Source organism: Trichosurus vulpecula, chromosome 6 (assembly GCF_011100635.1).
Source record: "Trichosurus vulpecula isolate mTriVul1 chromosome 6, mTriVul1.pri, whole genome shotgun sequence".
NCBI classification, from domain to species: Eukaryota; Metazoa; Chordata; class Mammalia; order Diprotodontia; family Phalangeridae; genus Trichosurus; species Trichosurus vulpecula.
In genome coordinates this window covers 46109602-46133220 of record NC_050578.1, presented here as the reverse complement: position 1 = coordinate 46133220, position 23619 = coordinate 46109602, and the positions used below count along the sequence as shown (strand labels likewise).

The 23619-nt window shown below is 44.2% G+C and overlaps 1 protein-coding gene across 5 annotated transcripts; it reads right to left on the bottom strand.

The window, feature by feature from the left end:
• Positions 1-415: 415 nt before the first annotated feature.
• On the bottom strand, positions 416-22957 carry PITX2 (paired like homeodomain 2). Of its 5 annotated transcripts, XM_036764157.1 has the most exons (6): positions 22682-22943; positions 18503-18558; positions 17844-17981; positions 5773-5853; positions 4545-4750; positions 426-1734 (listed from the first exon to the last, which is right to left on the bottom strand). In XM_036764157.1, the coding sequence occupies exons 2-6, from the start codon at positions 18546-18548 to the stop codon at positions 1171-1173; spliced, it is 1035 nt and encodes a 344-aa protein (XP_036620052.1). In that variant the 5' UTR covers positions 18549-18558; positions 22682-22943; the 3' UTR covers positions 426-1170. The 5 variants fall into 5 exon arrangements, with proteins under 5 accessions (XP_036620053.1, XP_036620055.1, XP_036620052.1 ...); XM_036764158.1 differs by lacking the exon at positions 5773-5853 and having other exon boundaries at positions 416-1734; positions 22682-22957; XM_036764160.1 differs by lacking the exon at positions 17844-17981 and having other exon boundaries at positions 422-1734; positions 22682-22926.
• Positions 22958-23619: the final 662 nt, after the last annotated feature.

The window sequence follows — 23619 nt, the reverse complement described above, 5'->3', positions numbered from 1 at the left end:
TCTTTCTTTCTTTCTTTCTTTCTTTCTTTCCTTCCTTCCTTCCTTCCTTCCTCCCTCCCTCCCTCTCTCCCTCCCTTCCTTCCTTTTTTCCTTCCTTCCTTCCTTTCTCCTTCTATCACTTTACCCTCTTTCACTTTCCTTCAACCATTATCTATTAGAAATAATGGGATTCTATGGGTTTAAAAACCAAAGCAGAATGGCGAGCACTCAAAAGAAGACTGAGTTCATTGGCTTGTTCACTGTGTGACTGATGCTTGGATTTCTTTTTTCCTCATCTTAGATGAATAACCAAGATTTATTTGTATCCTGTCAAGAAAAGAAAATACTGCGCTCTCTATGGAACCAGGCAAAGGGATGAAATTAGTTAGAAGTCATTCTTTGTAAAGCACGATGCGGAGATTAAGAGAAAAATAATCCAGACAAATATGTATGCGTTATATTTTACTCCCATGAAATAAAACACATTTTTCATGTTTGCTGAAAAGTAAAACAATAATATAGTACGAAATGTTATACACAGGGCAGGTTTTACATCGCAGTTTTCAGAAACATCATTGCATCCACCAGAGGAACTATTCTAAAACTGATATTCACACAATGTTTTTTTTATAATAATAATATGTTAGAAACATACAGTGTCGCATTTAGTATATACATTCCCTTGCTCGCAAGCGAAAATCCTAATCGCTTCTGTATAACATGCTTTATTTTAAAGCCTAACCTTTAAAAACACTGTTTTGATATTACTAACAACTGCTTTATAAAATTAATTTGACATTTCCATATATATACATCCTTTCAGTCATTTTTAATGTTAACAATGCTAAACTTAAAAAATAACAAGCTTATAGTAACATTAAAATGTCATATCCAGTCAAACATTTGTCCATATATATTTATATATATATGTCCTTGTTACTTTTGGAAATACTTTTAGTGAAAGATGTCAGAAACTGAGGAAATTCCTTTGAAAACAAAAGAGCGTTCTTTATTTCAGTGGTTTCCTTCTCTCTCTTTCTCTCTCTCTTTCGCTCCCTCTCTCGTGCCCATTACTTTCTAGTAGAATTCTCAGTCTTTCCAGGAAGGGATTTTCCCATTCGGTATTTAAAAATCGGTTCCCCCCCGCCCGCCCGCCCGCTTTATGGATTGGCGCTTTGGTGGCCCCGGGGTTCACACTGGTCTGTCTACCGCGTACTGGCAGGCGCTCAGATTGGACGCCGGGTTCTGCACGCTGGCGTACCCGAAGCTGGAGTGTTGCTTTGCTTTCAGTCTCAGGCTGGCCAGGCTAGAGTTACAAGTGTCCCTGTAAACGTACGGAGGGGTCGGCGGCGCATAAGGGCAGGCGGGCGTCGGCACCGCTGAGTTCAGCGAGGGGCTGCTCAGGTTGTTCAAGTTATTCAGGCTGTTGAGGCTGGAGCCCGGGACGCCAGTCACCGCCGAGGGCACCATGCTGGACGACATGCTCATGGACGAGATGGAGTTGGGCGGGGAGAACATGCTCTGAGAGGACAGGGGGTTGACGTTCATCGAGTTGAAGAAGGGGAAACTCTTAGTAGACAGGGAGGCCGAGGTGAGGCCCTTGGCAGCCCAGTTATTGTAGGAGTAGCCCGGGTACATGTCGTCGTAGGGCTGCATGAGACCGTTGAACTGTGGCCCGAAGCCGTTTTTGCACAGTTCGGCCTGCTGGTTCCGCTCCCGCTTTCTCCACTTGGCCCGGCGATTCTTGAACCAAACCTGAAAGGGAATGGGGTGGGAAGCAGGCAGGAGAGAGGAGTGCAGATTAGTGAGGCTCCTGAAAGCACAGCAGACCGGAAAGCAGGTCGTTTCCTCTGTCTCTCCTCCCCTGACACTAGCCCCTGGCTGTCTTTACTTACCAGCTACCTCCCTACCCTCCACCCCTACCCTAAGGCCGCCTCACCCGCCTCTGCAAATCGCTCTCTCTCTCTCTCTCTCTCTCTCTCTCTCTCTCTCTCTCTCACTCCCCCTCTTCCCCCCACCCCACCCTCCGCCCCGGGTTGGAGGGTGCACTGGAGGAGCAAAAATCCTTCCCGGGAGGTAGGCCAGGCTAGAGACAATTCTGAGGCTGAATTTCCTGCAGTCTAGGTCCCTAATTCAGTCCTTCTTCTGGTGCAGAAACACTGACTAAATAAATGCGTGGGCAGCTGTCTTTCTAGCGCCTCCCACTCCTCCTGTACTTTGAAAACTCAATCTTCTTTAGTTACTAAGAATCTCTCTCTCTCTCTCTCTCTCTCTCTCTCTCTCTCTCTCTCTCTCTCTCTCTCTCTCTCTCCCCACCCCCTTTCTCCTCTCCCGGTTCCCTCTTCCTCTCCCTTTTCCATTCAACACCCACGAAAAAAAGGGGAGGGGTACAAAGCTCAAGCAGTGCTTCTCTTCTTCTTCACTCTTATTCTCCACTCACTTTCCGAGCACTCCCTAACCCGGAGGCAGGAGGGCAACCTGGTTCAGTAGCAGCTTAAGCAATACAGGTCCCCTTAAGCCGACCCACAAAACAAGCATATAAAAGGCCAAGGCCCGCTGCAGCGACAGCTCGTTAAATTCCAAGATCTTTGAACGTAGATCTTCCGTAACCGGGAGCGGGTAGCTCCTCAACACGCTTCCCCACCCCCGCCCTCCGCCCTTTCCCCCTTTTCAGCTCTTTCTCTACCCCTCCCCCCTTAGCACAATAGAAGCTATCCTAGCTCTGGGGTTCAAACTCTGGACCCTCCACAGCCTAGCCGCGTTGGCACTCCCGCAGACGAGGGGCCCTCGCAAACAGTGGCCCCCACCCATGGCCCCGGCACAACCCCGCTTCCAATCCACATCTGGCCAGCCAGTCCACCAGCCACCCGCCAGCCAGTTTTGTGGATTGCAAGCAGGCCTAGTCCCTGGGAACTCATTCCTGACACCAGTGATGTTTTACATTACAGATCTCCACTGGGCTAGCCACTTAATCCTCTTTTTCTTTCTTTCTTTCTAGCATCCTCGGTTTTCTTTTCATACCCTTTCCTCTTTGCTCCCGACTGCTATAAAAAGCTCTTTCTGCTCCCTATCGGCTCAGCGAAAAGCTGCCTGGGGAAAGCAGGGAGGCATTTGCAGAGGGCGTTGCAGAAGACAGCCAGGGACTCTAGTCTAATGCGGGCAAGAGTGTGTACTCACACCCGAAGGGTGCGGAGGTGGGGGTAGAGAAAACAAAAGATAACAAGTTTTTAGAATTTCGCCGAAACCCCAAGGCCGCATTAGTCTTTCCCACTCCAGGCCGCCTAAACTTTGCCCAGGCAGAAGTACATGCTAGGCAGTTGGCCCTTTGCAAACGCGGGCTAATGAAAGACTGACCTTCCTCGAAACAATGGAGAAAACCAAAGTTCCCGGCTCCTCACGGTTAAACTAAAACAGTTTTCAAACTCATCCAGGCTATTTTACTGAGAAACCCACACACACGCATATTTAAGCAGGAACACACGCATAGAGATCGAGTCTTATTTTCCAGTGGGGTTTCTGGAGTTGTTGGGTCATTCCCTCTCACCCCTCTTTCTGTATAACTATTCATAGTTCAATTACTAATAATAGCTAATGGTTCATCTTTTCTTCATTTACTGGAGCCTATAATACATATAATTTTAAAAATTCTTCAGCTCTTGGTATGTCCGTGTACTTGTTTCAATATTTATTTTGGACATTTTTTTTTTTTTTGCTGATCAGTTTAAAAATGAACTTTTCGGATGGGAAATGTGTGTTTGAATTCACTCTTTTTAAGTCCTTAAAAGACTGGTCCTGCTACACATTTAAGGTAAGTCCTATGATTTATATTAATTATCATTTGGAAGGGTTTAGGATTATATTCCAAAAGGCGCCTCCTGTTTAAGGAAAATTAAATAAATCAAAGTCTAAAAAATTGGCGGTACGTTTCTTCTCTGACTTAAAAAAAGAGAACGAGCAAGATATGTATTTAAATTTTGTTAGCAGAAATCGAGAGAGGCTTAAGCGGTTGTAAAAACAAAACAAAACAAAAAACCTCAAGTGAGAGGAGACCCGAGGAAAGAAAAAAGAGGAAGTGTTCGGGAGAGAGAGAAAAATTGAGCAAGACAGGAGAAAGAAAAAGGAGAGGGAGAGAATAATACTGGGTAGGGCAGCAGCGAATGCTTCTGAAGGAGTACAAGTTCTTGTGTATTTTACAGCTTTTTCTAGTTAGAGCCAGCACAGGTTTGAGCCTGTTCTGAACTCTTTCCCTGCTTTTGGTGTTTTTATTAGCGTTAGCATTTCGTTTCACGTCAGAGAAGCACAATGCAGAGCGGAAAGGAGAAATGGGGGCGCAGCCATCCCATAAAGCAGGGGAAGGGGTCTAGCTGCGTGTGTTGCACACGCTCATACACGCATGGTAGCCTCCCTTTCCGCTGAAGCTAAAGGGAAAAAGGCAAGACACCGAAGTTTCCCGAGTTTCCCTCCGTATCCTTTTGTACGGCTCCATCTCCTAGACCAATGCCAGTCCCATTCCCCTTCTCTCCACTCCTCCCCTCAGCCCCTGTTAGATTAATGGTCGTGCCTACCCGCACTCTGGCTTCCGTGAGGTTGGTCCACACAGCGATCTCTTCTCGGGTGGACATGTCCGGGTAGCGGTTCCTCTGGAAGGTGGCTTCTAACTCCTGCAGCTGTTGGCTGGTGAAGTGGGTCCGCTGCCTCCGCTGCCGCTTCTTCTTGGATGGATCCTCAGCCCCGGCGTCCTCATTCTTACTCTGCTGGCTTTTATCTTTTTCTGGAAGGGCAAGGTAGAAAGGAAGCCCGTCATTGTCACGCTTTACCTAAAAACAACAACAATACATCCCCAACCGAGAAATTTCGCTTCTATGGAAGCTGCCCTGGCAGAAGGAGCTGGGCTGTTCTTCTGGGAGGCAGTTCTCTGAAGACGACTGTAGCTTCTCTCTCTCTCTCTCTCTCTCTCTCTCTCTCTCTCTCTCTCTCTCTCTCTCTCTCTGTATGTGTGTGCGCGCGAGTGTGTTTCTCTCCTTCCCCTCCCCCCTCGTAAGGCGCGCTATTTACATGTTTGTCTTAGTTCATTTTTTGGAGCACGTGCCTGCATATTTATTTGTTTACACACCAAAGTCACACACATACACGCCTCGAAACAAACACGGGTCGTTCAGACCCCCGGCTAAAAAAAAAAGAAAAGAAAAAGAAAATAGGTTTCGACACTTTTCACGTGGGTACGCAGGGCTATACAAATCTGGGCTCCCGCCTGTACTGAAGTCCCCTGGCCCTAGAGTTAATCCTGTCACCTTCCCAAGGAGTTTCGAGGAGAGGTCGGAAACTGCTTGCCTGCCTTCCTAACCACAGCCCCTGGAGCTTCTGGAGGGCTGAAGTCGGAAGGAGAGGACACACAGGAAGCTCAGGGCACGCAGCGTCACCGCCCTTTGCTAAACTGCAGGGTGGGATTTTGCACCCCGAGATTCAGAAGGGGAAACAAGGGTTTAGAGCACAGGCGGGTAGCAATTAATAGGCTCTCTAAAGTAGGCGGAGGACAACAGAGTTACTTCCCCATGCCAACCCAGCAGCCAGTTCTATCTGGGGGAAGAAAGGAGGAGGAGGTAGGGAAGACGGCCCGGACAGGTAGGGAAGCGTCCCGGGGCAGGTTGAGAGGAGTCCCTGGGACTAGCTGGGGGAGCCCCCAATCAGGGGTCCTGATGCAAGGCAGATAGACTTCCCCGTAAGCTATAGAGGGCGACGTAGGACTGGGCCGTGGGGGAGCTGGGCAGAGGCAGGGCTGTCCGGTTCCCTTACCTGCGGCCTCGGGACTGGAAGTGTCTGAGATGGTGTGCACCTCCAGCCGGTGCTTGGAGGAGTCCAGCGAGCGTGGCTGCCCTGGAGCCAGAACCGAAGCCATGGCCAGTGGTGGTTGGTGATGGTGACAGAAGGAGGAAGAGGAGGAAGAGGAGAAGGAGGAAGACAGCTTAGTCCCTGCGGCTCGATGCTCCAAGTGGAACGGGGTTTTCATGCAGTTCATTGACCAAAGGAAGCGCAACGCCAAGCGTCTTGCTGCAAGTCTTCGGAAAGCGCCCTTACGCCCCCCACCCCCCACCCCCCAAGTCCAGTGACCGCAGCCGCTAGCTCCGAGCTGCCCTCCAGGCTCGCCGTCCCGGGCCACCGCCGCTGCCGCCGCTGCCTGCCAAGCGCTCGGAAACACAAACAGCAGAGGCAGTGGCAAGAGCCGGGTCCAAGAAACCACTCGTCAGTTACCCTGTCTACAGAGAGCTCTTCTGGATGTCTCAGTGGGAGAACCCTGCCGGACCCAGAAGGCGTCCCAGTCCCAAAGAAAAGAGAGGCATGGGGTTTGAGGGGCTTGGGGGTGGGGTGGGGAAGAGAGCACAGCTTAGCGGGATCCTTCTGGAGACAGCACCCAAAGGCAAGAACGAGTAAGGGGAGAAAAGGAGCCCTCCTATGAGTAAGCCTAACAATAATCACCCGAAAAAGCACGACTTCTGCCCGCCCTCTTTGCAAGCAGCACTGACAGAGAAGTGTCAAGAGTGACAGGGACAGGTAGATGAAATCATATCCAAAGAGGCGACGGCGGCAGCAGCAGCGGCAAGAGTCCTCCCTCCAAAACACACACACAGACACAGACACACACACTCACGGACACTCACAGACAAGCGCACTTACACGCGCACAAGCCCATACAACCCCCTTTCTCTAGCCCTGCCTCACACCCAGATTCGCTCACAGCACCCAAGCAAGCAGCGGACCCGAGCAGCGGCTCAGCCCCTTCTCTGTTCGCCTAACATCTTAAAACCAGAGGCGGTCTTCCTTGGTCACAAACGTCATTCTGCCCCTTCCCTCCTCAGCCCTTCTCCTCCTCCTCCTCCTCCCCTAGAACCTCCTCTTACGGCAGGAATGACGTCGGAGTCCACCAATCAGGAGGCTCCGGTGTTGAGGAAGGGAGACTATCAAGACCAGCACCTATCAGGGAAGTCGGGATGGGCTAAATAATTCACTTTTCAGATCAGGTCTGTTAGGGACCCTATCCCGTGAAAACGTCTCTGTCTTGCTCTATCCGAACGTCAGGAGATTTACCTTTTAGGAAGGGAGGGCATATGGGAACCTCAGAAGGCAGCGGGAGCGGGGAGAGGGAAGGTCGAAGAACATATGAGACAGTCTCGGTATATTTCATCTTCCTTTTCTGTGCCTCTCCAAAATCAATGCCAATCTAGACAATTTGCTTCATTAAAGGATGCCTCTTTGCTTTCCACCAGGGGAAAAAAAAAACACCCACCCCATCTTAAAATATCCTATTCCAAATTTCCTTCTGTAAGGCAAATTCTACCCTCATCTTCATAAGCTTTACTTTTAATTTCAAGGAAGACAAACCCCCAAGAAGACTGACTACTGATAACTAGAAGCAAATGGAGTTACTGTCACAAAACGACAATTATCTTGACCAGAAATGAAGAATTAGTATTCGCAATACATTTTTTTTCATAAAATATGCCATCAGATCACTTTCTCAGAAAGTGTTCCCTTTAGACGACCCCCCCCCCCCCCACCTCGCAAATCTTACAATAGGATAGAAAGTCCAAACTAGCGCTTGCCAAATGACTGAAGGCTTATCCTTTCTACTTAACATTGATTAAGCTACATATCCTAGATCTTTTAAATTCCTTGTACGCTGTATTAAGCTTGTCCTCACCGAAACTCTGCTTTAAATCTGACTCGCTTGTTTACTTTATTATCAATCAGCTTCAAGCCCACAAAGCCCAAAGAATCAACAGCGTTGGACTAATTACATATAAGATATGCTTTAATGAATGTTCTACAATTAAAAAAAAGCTTCCAAATTTCTCATTTCAATGTCAATTAAAAAAACAACCCTTAATTTTATTTTCTGGTTATATTTTCCCTCGTTTTTCTCTCTCTCTTTTTAATCCAGCGAACTGCGATCTATAAGCCCCAAAGTCCAGGGGGTAAGGGGTATCACGGAGGGTAGAAAGTTTGGAGTGAGATCTGAGCTAGGTAATGTAAAACCTTACAGATTTGTACAGCCAAGAGAAAACACAACCCCTTGGGACACAGAACATTCACAGCGCTACTGCTTTAAGTCAATAACCTATCCCGTTTATAAATATATTTTTTCTAAAGGGAATCCAAGTAATTGATTAGAAAAAGAATAAAACAGAAAACAACTTTGTCCTTTCGTAGGTCACACAGAGATCGCAAACTAATCTCTCCTTGGGTTTCTGTATTTGTGATTGTTTTATTGTGGAGTTAGTGTTATCATCACCGAATGTGTATTTGTTTGACGTTACTGTCAATGATTTGCAGCATCAATACTAGGTATCTTCAGAAATTCTACCTCTTTGGCCTTGTTCACATGATTTGGAAACTTACTTCAGTCTGGAAAAGGGCAGAACTATCAGACTGCAAATATATTTGAAACCTGTGTGTCTTTCCTTTGTACTGCCGAAAACAAGCTCTTTCCACCCCCTCCCCACTCCCCACTTTTAAACAGCCCAAGAGAAATTAGTCTAGAAAAGCAAATGAATGTATGTCTTTCTTTCCCCACAATTATATTCAAACTTTTATGAGAATTAAGGTACTCCAGGGGCTTTCTTTATACTTGACACATCATAAGCTAAAATATATTTTCTCATTTTAGTTGTCTTCTTCTCCACCGGCCATACCCCATATCCTTTCCACAGCACACACCTGATAGGATCCCCTATCCTCCTTCTTAAGATAGATCCCCATTAGCTGATGCTCATACGCGCCTCTATATTATATCTTGCTGTCTTATCACTAAATTATACATATTACGTCGGCAGACTGTTGGTAAAGGTTAAATTAATTTACATTCTCCTCATTATCTGGTGCTTAAATGACGTGTTTTATCCCTCAGATTTGGCAAAGAATCTCCTTCTCAGACCCCACAGCGTTTCCATGAAGACAATGCTCTTACATTTGTAGTGGTTTTTAATCTGATAAGACTCTAATTTGCTTAAGTCTTTTAAATAAGGGTTTTAAATGATTCTGGACGTTTTCTTATTGAATTTCCTCTAATTCCCCCAAGATCATAAAGTATATGTGTAAAGTAAATATTTCCTCCCCATTGCACCGCCAACAGATGACCTATAACTAAGTCAATATGAATCCAGCTCCATTCTGCACAATGTATTTACTAATCATATTCCCGTCTCTTTAAACCTCTGCATAGCTGCGGTCCCCCCAAACCTCACTTCCCCCAAAGCTCTCTTTAAGGAATGGATTCCATCAAGGAATGAAAAATATACCGCCCCAGTTGCCTCTTTTCCCTTCTTCTTTAAGACTGAAACCCCAGTGCTGTCAAGTTTGCTTTGGTTGGGGGTAAGGAGGAAGGAGAGCCATAAGGAAAAAATGTATTAGGTTGGAAAGTTAAGACCCTCAACTGTTTCTTTTAGGTCGCAGAGCAGCCCTCAACCTCAAGCCCTCATTAAAGTAAAGCACAGAATTGGTTTACTTATCGGCAGTAGGTCTATATAGACAATAGCCTTTTCATGAAGATAAAAAGCGGCGCAATATGATTAGTTTCTTCATCTTTAAAACATCTGTATCGGGCTAGAGAAGATCGCTAGCTTTTCTTTCAGCTCCAACATTCTACGGTGATTCTATGTAATTTCCCAGGCAGAAGGAAGGGAGGAGAGAAAAATGGAAAGGCGCGAAAATTTTAGTTTATTATGGACCAAAGTCAATTCATTTAGAACGATTCAATTCAATTGAGGAAAAAATAACAAATATTTATTAAAATCATAGTTTATGCCGGGAATAGTGCCAGACTGGCGATACAAAAACCAAAACCGGAAACAGTGCCTGCCCTCAAGAAGCTTGCGTTGGAAGTCCTTTGATTAAAAGCAGAGGAAAGGGAAATTGAGTTTACCTGTTTCTCTACTATCTAAAGAAAGAAAAGCTTTTAAGTTATTCTACACATGCAGAAATAAAGAGGGAAACAGGTACAACTTATCGGGAGGCTACGGATTAAAAGACAATTTCCTGAATTATCCAGACAACTGAGGCTAGATATGTACTTTCTTTGCACTACATTTCTTTTACATTATTTAGGCAATCTCTTCCATCCTCCCTTTTCGTTCAGACACTTCTCCTACCTTACTGAGCATTACCAACCCGTTCAATAGATTAGACGTGGCTACTGAATTTCCACTTGGAGGAAGAGACTTAGGAAGACAGATCGGGGCTGGAGATAAAAAGCCTTCCTCATTAAAACAAAAATTAAGCTGGGGTGGGGGAAGGGGGAAGAAGTTATTAATTTCGAACTGCCATCTGTGATGATTTCTGGGTTCTCAGATTTAAAATGAAGGAAGGGCGCAAAGGTGTGCTTGTGAGTGTGTGTGTGCGTGTGTGTGTGTGTGTGTGTATGTATTGGCGGTTGGGATGGGGGAGTTTAGGTTTAATAAGACTTTGGATTGGATGCCGATTTGTCTGGTTGTGCAAATTATTTCGATCTCCTGCCTCTGACACAGAAATTTGCAACCGGAAAAAATCAGTATTTGACTTAGTGAGTAGTTAGCGAGGTGCTAGTCTTGATCACTGGGGACGGGGGTGGTGGTGGTGGGAACTGAAAGAGAAAGAGAGCATTGAGAGTTCAAGTCCCAGGGACAGTAGAAAGGCGTCTCCGTTGGGTTTCTCTTAATTCTTCCAAAGATATAATGTTGGAGAAGTGAAATGTCTGACATGAGGTCAGGCATGCCTTGAGCTTGTATTTAACTAACGATGATTCGTCCTGAAGTCTTATTTAATTTCGCACTAGTTAGTATTTGTTGCTCCTACCCTCCCCTTGCGTTCCCACTAAAGAGCTCAGATAGGCAGGGTACAAATGCTGATTAAAAGTTGCCTAGAGTTAGGCTTTGCTCTCCCAAACTCCAGACTTCATGGAGTTCTCTGAACCCCGTGGTGGAACGGAGAGGCGGGCAGATAGACTCTCAGGGCTAGAGGAACGAAGAGTGGTCCTCATTCTACATGCAGATACCTGTCCACTCTGCTTGGGGGTCCCTTCCCCGAGAGGCTAGCAAATGGCAGGACTCAATTTTGAGGAGGAAATGTCACGGCTCTCTAGGAAGAATACAGATTTATATTTCGGAGGTTGAGAATTTCTGGATTTCGGACCCCAGAGCCATGTGACCCAGAGGGAATGTCAAGATCGTGTAAAGCACCAAGAGATCACACTTAGAGCTTGCTCGCTGTCTCTCTGCCTAAGCTTTGGCAACTTCATCCCTTTGCCAGGGTGCGAACAAGGTCTCAGAGCAGAGTGGAAAGTATTCGGTCCTGAAGAAGGAAATATTATTGTGACCACAGTCAGCCTAGCCTCTAGAGACGCATTGAAGTGACTTATCCTTCCTACATGAACTGTGAAGGCCGAGCAATTGTTGTGTGTGTGCATGGAAGCCTTTCTTTCCTAAATCACCGCAAAAGTAGGAGCAGTGACAATTATTACCTTACCATGTTTAAGAAAAGAAAAATTCAAGGGCGGTGTTGTACAATGTACCTTAGAAAGTAAATTTTGGGGGGCCCCTTTAGATGCTTAGGTCCGTTTTTGCCTAACAGCCGTAAGAGTTTTATTGTATCCTTCGGAAAACAGACTAGGGAGACAGCATTTTTTTTAGGAAATCCTCTTGCTCCACACTAAAAGCATCTCAGATGGAGGCAGAAGAAAGGGCAAAATCCAAGGGAACAGAAACAAACTTAGTGAATGTGTTAGAAACCACATTCTCTCTGGATCAGGTCAAATTAGGCTTCTTGTTTAGGTGTCGGTTAACTCTTCCAAATGGGGGACAGAGAATGGAGAGACAGGCAGGGAGGGAAGGAGGGAGAGAGAAAGAAAGAGAGAGAAAGAGAGAGAGAGAGAGGAGAGAGAGAGAGAGAGAGAGAGAGAGAGAGAGAGAGAGAGAGAGAGAGAGAGAGAAAGTTTGCACTCAGGGATAGGAAGATAATATATTTATTTTACAATGCTTTGATTAAAACTCCTCTCTCTGTCTGTTTTCCTCTCTCCCTCCACCTCTCCCTCTTTCTTCCTTACCCTTATCATTTGTTGGCTCTCCTTTTCTCTTTTTCTCCCTCTTTCCCTGTGCCAGACATGCGGATAGCTAACATTCAGCATTAGTTGTCATGGTGACCATAAATCACATAAATCCAAAAATACCCACCTATAATCTGAGATGAAGCTTTTATTTCCCTAGTGAAATAATATTTTAAAAGCTGTCAGCTGACAAAAAAGCAACCTCATTGTAGTAACCCAAGTAATATATTACTTCTAAAGGTTTAAATTAAAATGTCAACGTGTTAAAAAAAACATGCTGGTAGAATCTCTGGCACTCTAGGGTTTAGATCCTCACAATAAAGTTACTCCATTACTGCTGATCTCTCTTTAACACACACACACACAACACACACACACACACACACACAAGCATGAGCACACACACAATCTGTATTTTTACCTTCCCCCTAACAATGGGCTTAGAATATAGTGTTTATGAGTGTACTAGGCTGGCAAAGAAAATCACCTTTCTTGCAAATTACACCCCACCCTCTAGGTTATTTGGCAGATAGTTTTATGAGGAAATGGTCTTGGTTTAGTGGGGTTGTTGGCCCTGGTAACCTCCTTCTTAGGCTAAGGAACTTCAAGTTGATGCTTTATAGCAAAAATGTTGATTATATATCCCCACACTTGAAAGATTAGCAATTTCCTTGGTGTGGGTTCTCTTTCCCAAAAGAGCAGATTGCAACCCTTCCAAGTTTTCGTGAATTGCTTTGGGCAAAAAGAAAAAAAGTCATCACCTGGAGGCCAACATTTTGGTTTTGATGAACCTCTGAATTTAGCTCGATTGATCCTCAAACAACAGATATACAGTAGGCCACACTGTTCTTCACCCAAAACCCTTTTAGCTTGGTAGGACTTCTGTCAAAGCTTTTTGAATACTTGCAGAGCTTTTGAGAACCCAGGGTCACCCATACCACACAATTCAGATATCAGAGAAGGTCTATAGTAAAGATATATCACCAAACTACTACCAGAGAAAAAAAGAAAATGAATGAAGGAGAAAGGTGTACAGAGGGAAGAGAGAGAGAAAGAGAGAGAGTGAGTGAGAGAGAGAGAGAGAGAGAGAGAGAGTGTTGGTTCTACAGCTGACCTGTTTGGCCAGGTACTGCTGTAGAAGTGTAGGCATGTAGTTTTCCACTTTTGACTTTATCTACTATAACATCATTGTTTCCAGGCATAATACTTTCCTAAATGGATAAATTGGTGCTTATGTGAAGCTAGTCCTGTTGTCTTTTACCTTTGGCTTGTTTTCTTTTGCCTATCTTGGATTACCGGGTATTCTCCTAGATGAAGAGCCGTTAATTACCCATTCAGTCAATATTAGGAAGACGACAAAGCTTTTTACATAGGATTAAGAAGACATCAGATTGTTCCATTAGTATATTCCTGCTCACGAATAAGCTTTCGTTATACATTTAGTTTTCCCTTGAGTCAGTCTGACAACTCCTGCATATATTAACAGTAGGCTACACAAAATAATAACCCAACAATAAAAAAACTTTCAATTTGCATCCCTTTTCCCCCTTGTTCGAAAAATAACATTTGGAATGGTGGTCCTCATACTGATTTAGTATCATTAGAGACAACCTACAATTGCACTAGTCAGCAAAAAACCATTGCATTGCACATAACTCCAGTAAAACAAAGATTTTTTGAAAAAAGAAAAAGAAAATCTTTGCTTCCACAACCACATGAATTGGTTGGCCTGGTCCCAGGTGCCCATTTCCCCTGCACCTCTTTTTTCTTCCCTCTCTCCCTAAGTACCTTTACTCTCCTTATACTCTCCTCTCCTTGTCTTTTCTTCTCCTCTCTTGGTAGGGATAAAAACCTCTCCTTTCTATAGGCCTTCTCCTGCCATGCACAGTTTTCCAGGTCCATGCATTAGCAAGACTCAGGGCAGTTTTTTTCAAGTTTAGTTAAGAAAAGCATATATGTTCAGCTTCTACTTCATTTTTAGCATTCAATTTTTCTTAATAGTTAGGAACCTGAGACTACAGAGAATGACTAAACAATTACCAACTTCAATGTTGGAGATTAAAATAATTTCATATTTTTAAACTAAGGGATATTAAAGAGACTTTGGTGGGTCATAGGTCTGGACTTAAAAATGAAAGGGTAGGAGGTCAAATATTTTTGAAAACCTTGGTGGAAGGTCACATTCTGTTTAAGGTTTATAGAGATTGATGTAACTATATAGGAGGTCTCTGCTAATGGATTCAATGATTCCTTAAGGTACGGCAGGGAAAGGAGATGAGAAAAGAAGCTGAATTGAAAGTTCAGAATATATTATTGTTTAGATCTTATTTCAAAATGAACTACAATGTGCTATAATAACACTTTTTGGGTTACCAGTGAACAGAGGACTTTTTTGTTTGTTTTAAGGTGGATTCTGGCAGTGACATTGCTGCTGATCTAGTCTACTATGCTAATTTCCTGGATAAATCACTACTTCCAGGCTAGATAAAGGCCCAAAGGCCTTTATATAAAGAAGACTATTTGCATTCTAGTTTAAAAGGTAAGATGGCTAAACACTTCTCCTGTTGCCTTGGGAGTCCTCAGAGCCATCCAGGATTGTTGGAAATTTTGATTTTAGCTGAAGTCCATGTTAGTGGTACTTTGCCTGGTGAGGATGAATGAGGGTTGGAATTTTGCACTGGAAATACTCTAAAGTCATAGAGTCTTAAAGATGGAAGGGATGTCAGAGATGATCACATCTACCAGCTCATTTTAAAAATGAGCAAACAGAAGTGATGTGATTTACCCAAGGTCACCCTGGTGGAAGAGCTAGGACTTAGAATCCAGTGCTCTTGATTTAAATTTTCAATGCTCTTCCCAGAAAGTTATATGCTTATTTTTGTCAACTCTCCCTTTGAATCTTATTGCTTCTTTTTCTTAAGAGTAGCCTCTCAAAAGGACATTCCAGACTATTCAATTTTATAACTGCATTCATGTAAGTTCATGTTTTCTGTACAAATTTTGGATAGATGGATATAGACAAGGGAAGCAGATTCATTCATACCTTCGTCACTCATTGTCTTAATATTTTACTGAGCCTGAAAATGAGAGAGAGAGGGAGAGAGAGAGAGAGAGAGAGAGAGAGAGAGAGAGAGAGAGAGAGAGAGAGAGAGAGAGAGAGTTTTAATTTTGACCTGTCCTTCAGCACAAGTTACTGAGGAGGTAATTACTCTGTATGGAGTAATCAGGATACTTGAGAGTATGCTGACTTTGAATTTTTGATGCTTACTTGCCCAAGGACAATTTTCAAAAGCCCTAACAGAAGAGCAAACTTTGTTAAAAGTGGAATATTTAATTTCATCACAAGCTCTAGCCAAAATGAGCTAATGATTTCTGTTCCTTTTCTCTTAAGAAATAATGTGTGAAGACACTCTGAAAGTTATTTATTCTCAATAAAGGGCCTGTGGAAAGATTCTTTCAGGGATACTGTAGTTGAAATCATGGCATTTAGTCAGTCAGTCAGTCAATAAATATTTATTGAGCACCTACTATGTGCCAGGCACTATGATAACTGCTGAAGATACAAGGAAATAATCTCCCAGAAACCAATAAGAAAAACAATTTAAGGTTTTCAGATGCTTCCAATAACATGCCTTTTAAAATTAATGACATTAAATAAGTTTGGTTAAAAATTTCCCTCATCCAAAGTGAGATCCAAACTAAAATCACATATATTATAATATCCTAGCCTCTTAATTAATGGCTATCTTCCACTCCCATTTGTTTCTTTACAAGAAAAGTAAATGTCAGCATGTCAGGTGTTATGTATGGGTATTAATTTTATGAATCCCTACCAGAATACTGTAGGTTTGGAAAAGCTCACAAAATTTATCCTGGGGAGGGGTGAGTCTCACTTAGCAGGGTTCCTATTTTCTCTAGGCTCTGATGAAGACCACCTGTTCTTAGAAACCATTTGGCTAAAGTGGGAAGGTGATGATAGTGAGGAGAGGGAGAATTTGTTGTCCTCTAATAACAAAGAGAGGGAGAAATGTAATTCAGTAACCCCTCTCCCAATATTCCTATGGTTATTTTTTTTTGTAGAGGTTCCCCTCTAGAAACGTACTACTCAAAGCACCGTAGGAGCTGAGACATACTTCTCATCAAGCAGGAACTGAGGCAGTTCACCCCAGAAATACACACACACACACACACACACACACACACACACTCTTTCACGGAGAGTGATCTCTGTTCTTGATTTTTAACCATATCCCAAACATACTCTGGTCTAATAATTTATTTTTATGACCGATTATCAAACAGAAGAAGAATTTAACACAATCTTAATGACAGAAATCACTCAGTGTTATCTTTGCATTGCCCCTATCTAACCCAATGGGGTTAATCCTATACACTTTACAAGTCAGTGTTTAACTGGTGGAGTGGAGATACCTGCTACATTGTTTCAGCTTAAAGTCCCTTCTCCTTCATTCCATGATGTGCCCCCTTGCTTATATTAGTAGTATTTTAAAATTAAACTTTCCCTGGATTAAATGGAAGGCTGGAAAATGTGACGTTTGCTTTCTTTTAAGGAATACTGTTTATTTTCACTATTTATTACCCATCCTCCAGAATATTCATAGATTTAAACTTTAATCTGGAAAAAGGGAATTAGGGGAACCGAGGAGACACGGTTTCTATCTCCTCATACTATCAAAGCAGCACAGCTTCATATCGTCTTAAACTTAGGGTGGCGCCTGGAAAATCCAGAGAACTAGGTTTGGATTTTTAACCTTTACGTCGAAGGAGAGGATTTTCCCTCCCTCAGGACAAATTTCAATTTAGAAAATGCTTGTTTGATGGGTGGAGACTTTTTTTTTTTCCTTTTGCACACACGCCTGACAGCTCTTCAAATGAAATACAACTTCGACCCCCCAGAAAACAGGCGGGGGAGAGATTCCACCCAGTCTCTACGAAAAAAGTACTAACCACTTGTAAGACTGGCCAAATCACCCACATAGTTGATTTCTGGTTCCCAGGTTGGGATCCCTCACTTCAGCATTAGCCACCTTTCTAACTAGAACACGCGCATCATCTACATCACTTATCATTCTAAGGACCGGATAAAACAGGGACGCATTTTAACCATGCAGACTCAGTACATTTGACCACAACAAAAATTAGACAAAAGTTCAAAACGGACTCGGCCTTCCAGGCTTTAACAGAGCGGCCTGTTCAGGTTCTTGTGGATGGGCCAATGTAGTGAAGTCTAGTGAACGGCAGAGGTCGCTATTGGATCAGTTTTCATTTACCCCGTTGCTCTTCAAGGTAGCCAAGGTGGGGATGTTCATGGTCGAGAGAGAAAATAGGGGGAAGGAGGTGAAGAAAAGAGAGCAAGGGGGGGGGGAGAGAGAGAGAGAGTGAGAGAGAGAGATAGAGATAGATAGAAGAGAGAGAGAGAGAGAGAGAGAGAGAGAGGGAGGGAGGGAGAGAGAGAGAGAGAGAGAGAGAGAGAGAGAGAGAGAGAGAGAGAGAGAGAGAGAGAGAGAGAGAGAGAGAGAGAATTGATTGGGGGAAGGATTTTTTTCCCCCATGAAACCATATGTCGGTTAATCTAAAGTTTAACAAAGAAAGCGAAGCATTTTTGCGTCACCACTCCCACCCTGGCACGTTCTGGGGCAGGGGAATCGAGGGGCCAATGCTGCATCCTCGCCTAGTCTCCCGGCCTTGGAGGCGGACGCCCCGGGGATGGGCCGATGGGGAGGGCACGCAGGAGGCCTGGCCAGCCCTGGCTTTGCCTGCTCCCAGGGCTTACCGTTGGCACTGGGATGCTGCCTGGCGAAGAGCTTGCTAGTTGCCACCTCTTTCCGACTCTCAGGGGAATCACTGAACTCGACCTTTTTGATTTCTGAGTCTTTGGAGAAAAGGCATTCAACGGCTGACGGCTGCACGCCTGGGGCACACACACACACACACACACACACACACACACACACACGAACGGGGGCACACAAACAAGGATGCACGGAAATGCAGACAGAGACGGCAGCAGAGAAGAAGAGGCATGGGGTGGAACGAGTAGAAAGGACAGAGAAAGGGACAGAAAGCAGAGACCTAGTTAGAGGAGGTAGCCATCGACAACCAGCACCTTGCTCTCCACAGGGTGAGGGGAGAAACTTAGACCCTCGAGCTACTGTGGCGCAATTCCTATTTCCTTATCCAAGACCATTTCTAGGCCCATTCACCGCACCTCGAGGACTATGATATTCTGAAAGGAGATGAGGCCTTTCTCCTTCTAGTCTTCCTTCCCCATCCAAACCCCAAAAGGATGCAGGGGGAGATCACCAAGTTTCTCATTGCCCTTTGCTGCGCCCTAGAAATTGAAACTCGAAGGGGTCTTTTTTTAACCGCTTCTCAACCCCTCTCCCCACTGCCCCCCCCCCCAGCATCTCAGATAAAGTGACCCCCTCTTACCTAATTGCACACAAGCCGAAACAAGTTTACGGCAGTTGGTCTCCATCACCCGTTATCTGAAAATAAGAATAAGAGGAAAGGTGATGAGTGGTCTGCGACCCAGATCTGCCAACGAAGAGACAACTGTCTAGGGATATTCGGGGCCTAGTTACTACAGAAGAACTGGCGTCGAACAGGCTTCTCGCTTTCGTGGGCCGGGTTAAACTCTCAGAGTTCAAGGTCTCAGAACTTCCTTGGGTACTTAGCACCGCGCAGGCACAGTCGGCCTCCCTCCTAATAGGGACTCCGGACTCCTACCTTCCAGGAGTGCAGAATGAAAGCCCTACGAACTCAGGGTCACTACAAGGGCTGGCTACTGTCTAAAAATGGTCACTCATTTCAGAAGGAAGCTAACCATACAGCCCGAAAAAGTCTCCCTCCGGAGGGGGCCGGCCGAAACGCGCGTTTGAGGACTAGCCTACCCTGGAAAGGGACATTTATTTACAAAAATGCAGAACATGGAGGGCCTTAATTTTCAGTTCCTCCTGAACAGTCTCCCCCTCCCCCTTTCCTTGCATTTCTTCTTACACATAAAGGAAGCCTGGTAGTAACACCGGGGGCTTTGGATGCTCAAGTAACTTGTGGGCTCTGGCTTCTTAATCCAACGGTATTAACTTTTCCATATTTAGCCATGCCTTACTCAGAAGATATTCATCCGGTCATTCATTTACCTTATAGCATAATTTAAGAGGTTAGAGGAGGGAGAAGGCGGTGCGATATGGGAGTGGAGTGAAAGCGGCGCTTGGAGCTGGAGTAAATTTCTTGGGCGTGTTTATAGCTTTCGAAGTATTTGAAAAGAACCTCGTTAGAGATCTTCCTCCTGCTCCCCCCACCCCACCCCCAGCCGGAAATTCAGGTCGTCCCTAAATCTCCAGCCACCCTGTAGAGCCAGAAAATTGACCGCGGCCCTTGGAGGGCCTTTTGACACACTGCAAACGGGAAAAGTGAAGAGGCGGCGAGAGTTCAGGTACTGGTGGGTTGGAGATGACTTTCCGTTTTTGTTAAAAAGGGAAAGCAAGGAGAGAAGAAGAATAAAGCAACATTGCTAGTCCTCTTTGGGTCTCTAAGTCTGGAGCGAGGCGGGGGGGGAGAGATCCTGGATCCGATATTTTATTTCATTTTATTTCTCCACTTCAGCTCTGTAGTGGGGAAATAAGTCGGTGGCACCCGAAGGTTTTAGTGCGGGCTGGGGTATAGAGGGATAACTCAGAACAGGGAAACAAGACAACTCATCAGCTATTGAGGCCTCCGTTTATTAACACTCAAGTCCTAGCCCTCCTTCTCCTCCTCCTTTTCCACTGTTACTCTTATTCCTCCTGCCTTCTTACTAAAAACCTAGTGCTCAGCCAGTAGTGGGGTCCCGTGGCTAATTTCACTGCCCAGAGGCTAGGGGTGTGTGTGTGTGTGTGTGTGTGTGTATGTGTGTGTTGGGGGCAGAGATGGGTTAAGCAGGTCACCAGCCTAATGGGAAAGTTGGTTACTCCCCCGGTAGGCAAAGGTTAGGGAAGGAGGCGGGAAGCCAGGCAGGCTAGGAGGCAGGGGAACTGTTTTCCTTTGCTTTGCCCGGGGTGCCCAGGAGTAGCAGTTTGGCGCCTCCAGATTTAGTGATTCTGGAGTAAAATCACAGGATTAGTTCCTGATTGAGATGTCTGTTCGTGAGATATTACAAAATTCATTATCACAGCTCTCTACTAACTCGATATGAAGTAACACAGATGGGATTTTATTAGTCCAGACTTCAAATGTTTACTTATGATAATTTCAGAGGAAATTTGCATGTCATCATCATTTCGGTAATCTTTTTTTTTTTAAATGTCTGAACTGGCTGCATTATTAGCCGGTGGCCAAAGCGCTGAGGGTTACAACTGCAGATAGTCTTCAGATGTTGTAGCTTTTAAAAAATTAAAAGTATATGCATCACAAATTTGAGCAGCGGAAATCAGCAAAGAAGGACACTTTTCCAAAAGCGGCCCAATACTTAAAACAAAAACAAAAACAAAAAACAAAACAAAGAGACGGCCATCAAACCTACAGCCTCAAACAGGCTCAGCTCTGGGGACTAAAAAGGAGGTCAAGGCATGTTTCTTAGCCCACGACTTAGATAGTATTCTTGTGGCCCGGAGATTTATTTTTGAGTTAGACTGAAACCTTGGGATCTACATTTTAAGTTCCATTTAATAACAGGGCCTGGTAGCTGAGTTGTGACTAAATAATTTGGGGCGATATAATTTTTAAAAAGGGTACACCAAAAACTTGCTTCTGCCGGCCCTGAAACCTGTCCTGTCAAGGTGAATCTTGCATAACAAATTCACTGGCTCTACTTTACTGGTAGCCCAGGTGGCTAAATTATCTAACAAATTGAGATGAGGAACTTTTTTTTTTGGAAGGGAAGTTATGCCCTGATTTGCACCCTCTCAGAAAAGACAGTATCTTTTGTCTTCTTCTGTGTCCTCTGGTTATTCAGCAAATTCTTGGTTTTGTCTATTTCAGTTTTAGTTTTTAGGAGTCCCTGGAAATATGTTATATTGTTTTCTCCATACTTATGATCAAATTAGCTAACACAGATACACATGCCAAAAGAAACAAGTCAGTCGTCAAGAAACCACAGAAATGATTTCTGTTAATTGCCAAAAGAATAGCACAGCAGAAAATAGACTATTAATTGAAATATAAATAAACACCTACACTGCTTTAAGAACTGTGTTACCTATGAGCAAGGTTACAATGAGAGATTTAAATGCTAGAAACTCAGAATAGGAGTTCTAAATATCAAATGAATGAGAAAAGCCATCTGATTACTTAGAGATGGATATTTATTTCGATAATAAAAGCTCTGATTATTAACACAACACTAACCTTCTAAAAAAACTTAAAAAGATTTTTCAAAGCCTATTCATATCACCCTCTTGTGAATGTGTTAAGACCAAGGCTCTAAACATGAAAGAAAAAAGGGCTTCAGGGATAACTAAAAATTATTTTCTTGGAGGAAAAAAACTCATTCCATAAAGGAATTTACTTTATTCATACTAAAAAAATAAATATTTCAATACTGGAAGATTGTTGTGTAATCAAATCAACACAAATCTTTACTTTCTTACATTTCCGCCTTCCTTTATTTCCTTCTTACTATAATTATTTGAATTTTATAGGAAATAATATTTTACTTGATGACATTTTAATTTCTGATAAGTGATAAATATCCTTTGATGACAAGCAAATCTTTCCAAATTAAGTAAGCATTACCAAGAGATTTTCCAGGATTTTTGATTTTTGCTATTTTTATTTCGTTATTTTGACTCCTGTCTTTCTCTAACTCATTATTTCGGTTTAAGAAATCAGACAATACTTACAGAACAGAGAATGTAAAAATCACTCTAATTACAATGGCTTGATTTAGAAATCATTTGGAAGGATTGAAAAAACACCGCGATGAAATGGAATGGAAATAGGGAAGTACTTCTTTCCATATTGCACAATCAACAATTTTACTCATTGCGATTTAGGAGAAAAAAACACTTCAGTGATTGAAACATTATTTACAGAAGTACACGATTTTACTTACATAGAAGGGGAGGGAGTTGGTCAGTAGAACAGAGATAATTTGTAACTCAAAGTAATGATACACTGCCTGGCAAAAGGGCCTGTCTCCCAGGTAATATTGTTAGTTAGGCCTGCTGTCTAAGTCGCTAATTGCTAGTTAAGAGGAAATTTGTTTTTTCAGAGTGCAGCAACGGGATAGGTGGTCACTTTTTTCTTTTTTTCTTTTTTTAAAGCCCGGAAACTTTGCGTCTATCCCTTTATCTCTAGAATGCTAATCCCCCTGCCGCAAGATTTGTTAACATCGAGGTGGTGTATAGATTTAAGGAAGATGCATCGGTTTAAATGCCATCAGCGACCTCCACACTGCTGTACTTCTCCACAGTTCCTTGGAAAAGAGTAGTGAGTCTTACTCTTTGCTTAGAGAAAGGGTTTTGCAAGATCTGTTAGTGAGAGAGAGAGAGAGAGAGAGAGAGAGAGGGAGAGGGAGAGAGAGAGAACGAGCTGCTACAAATCACCTACAGTGGATGATTCTCCAGAGTGGAACAAATTCGCGGACTCGCATTATCTCACATCCCTGCAGGAGGGATGGCCTCCACTTACCGGCTCCAAGTTGAGCTCCCTACCACGTCCTTTGCCTCCCACCGCACTGCTTGAGCAATCCGAGGTGCTGGCTTCCCTGTAAACACCAGAAACCCAGGGCCAGGAGAAATAAAAGGATCCCAAATAGAGTACAAAGTTCCGAGGGAGTTGGGACTTTTCTCTCTGGGACCCGGAGATCTTCCAGCTGCTGGCTCTTTCTTTCTGCTCCTCTCCAGCTTTCTCTCTTTCTCCCTCTCTCTCTCCCCTTCTCTTCCCCTTTCTCAGTCTCTCTGTATTGGGAACGACGTGACGTCAGCAGAGATTCCACCAAACTAAAACTCCACAGACGAGCCGAGAGAGGCGAGCTGAGCCGAGAGGAGCAGAGAGAGAGAAGAGCAGAGAAGAGAGGGGGAGTAAGAGTAGGGGGGAGGGGGAGAGAAAAGAAAAGGGGGAGGGAGGAGAGAGGAGAAGGAGAAAGAGCTAGGAGGGATTGACAGAACTGAGGAAATAAAACAAGCAAAGGGAGAGTCAGATAGAAGTACACACGCCTACGCACACAGAGCAGAGAGAATATAGAGCCAGGGAGAGAGAAGGACGAAAAAAAAAAGGCGGCGGCAGGGAGGGGGTGTCGGGGGGGGGCAATAAGTAATATTAGAAAGCCCCGATAGACTACCGGAGAAATGACCAAATGCAGCAGACAGAGCATCTGGTAGACATGACTGTCTTTTTTTGTCAGCTCAAGGGGGCAAAACCTACGGGATAAGCGAATAGAATAGGGGGGACTAGAAGAGATAGAACAAAAGAAAACGTGCGTGTGTGTTTGTTTGGCGTGGGTTGAAGAGAAGCGGGGGACGAGGTGGGGCAGTGAGATGTGAGACCTGACTGCAAGTATTGGCCGGGAAGGGAAAACCAAGGCAGCGAGCAGAACTAAAGGAGAAGCCGAGGGTGGTGGAGGGAGA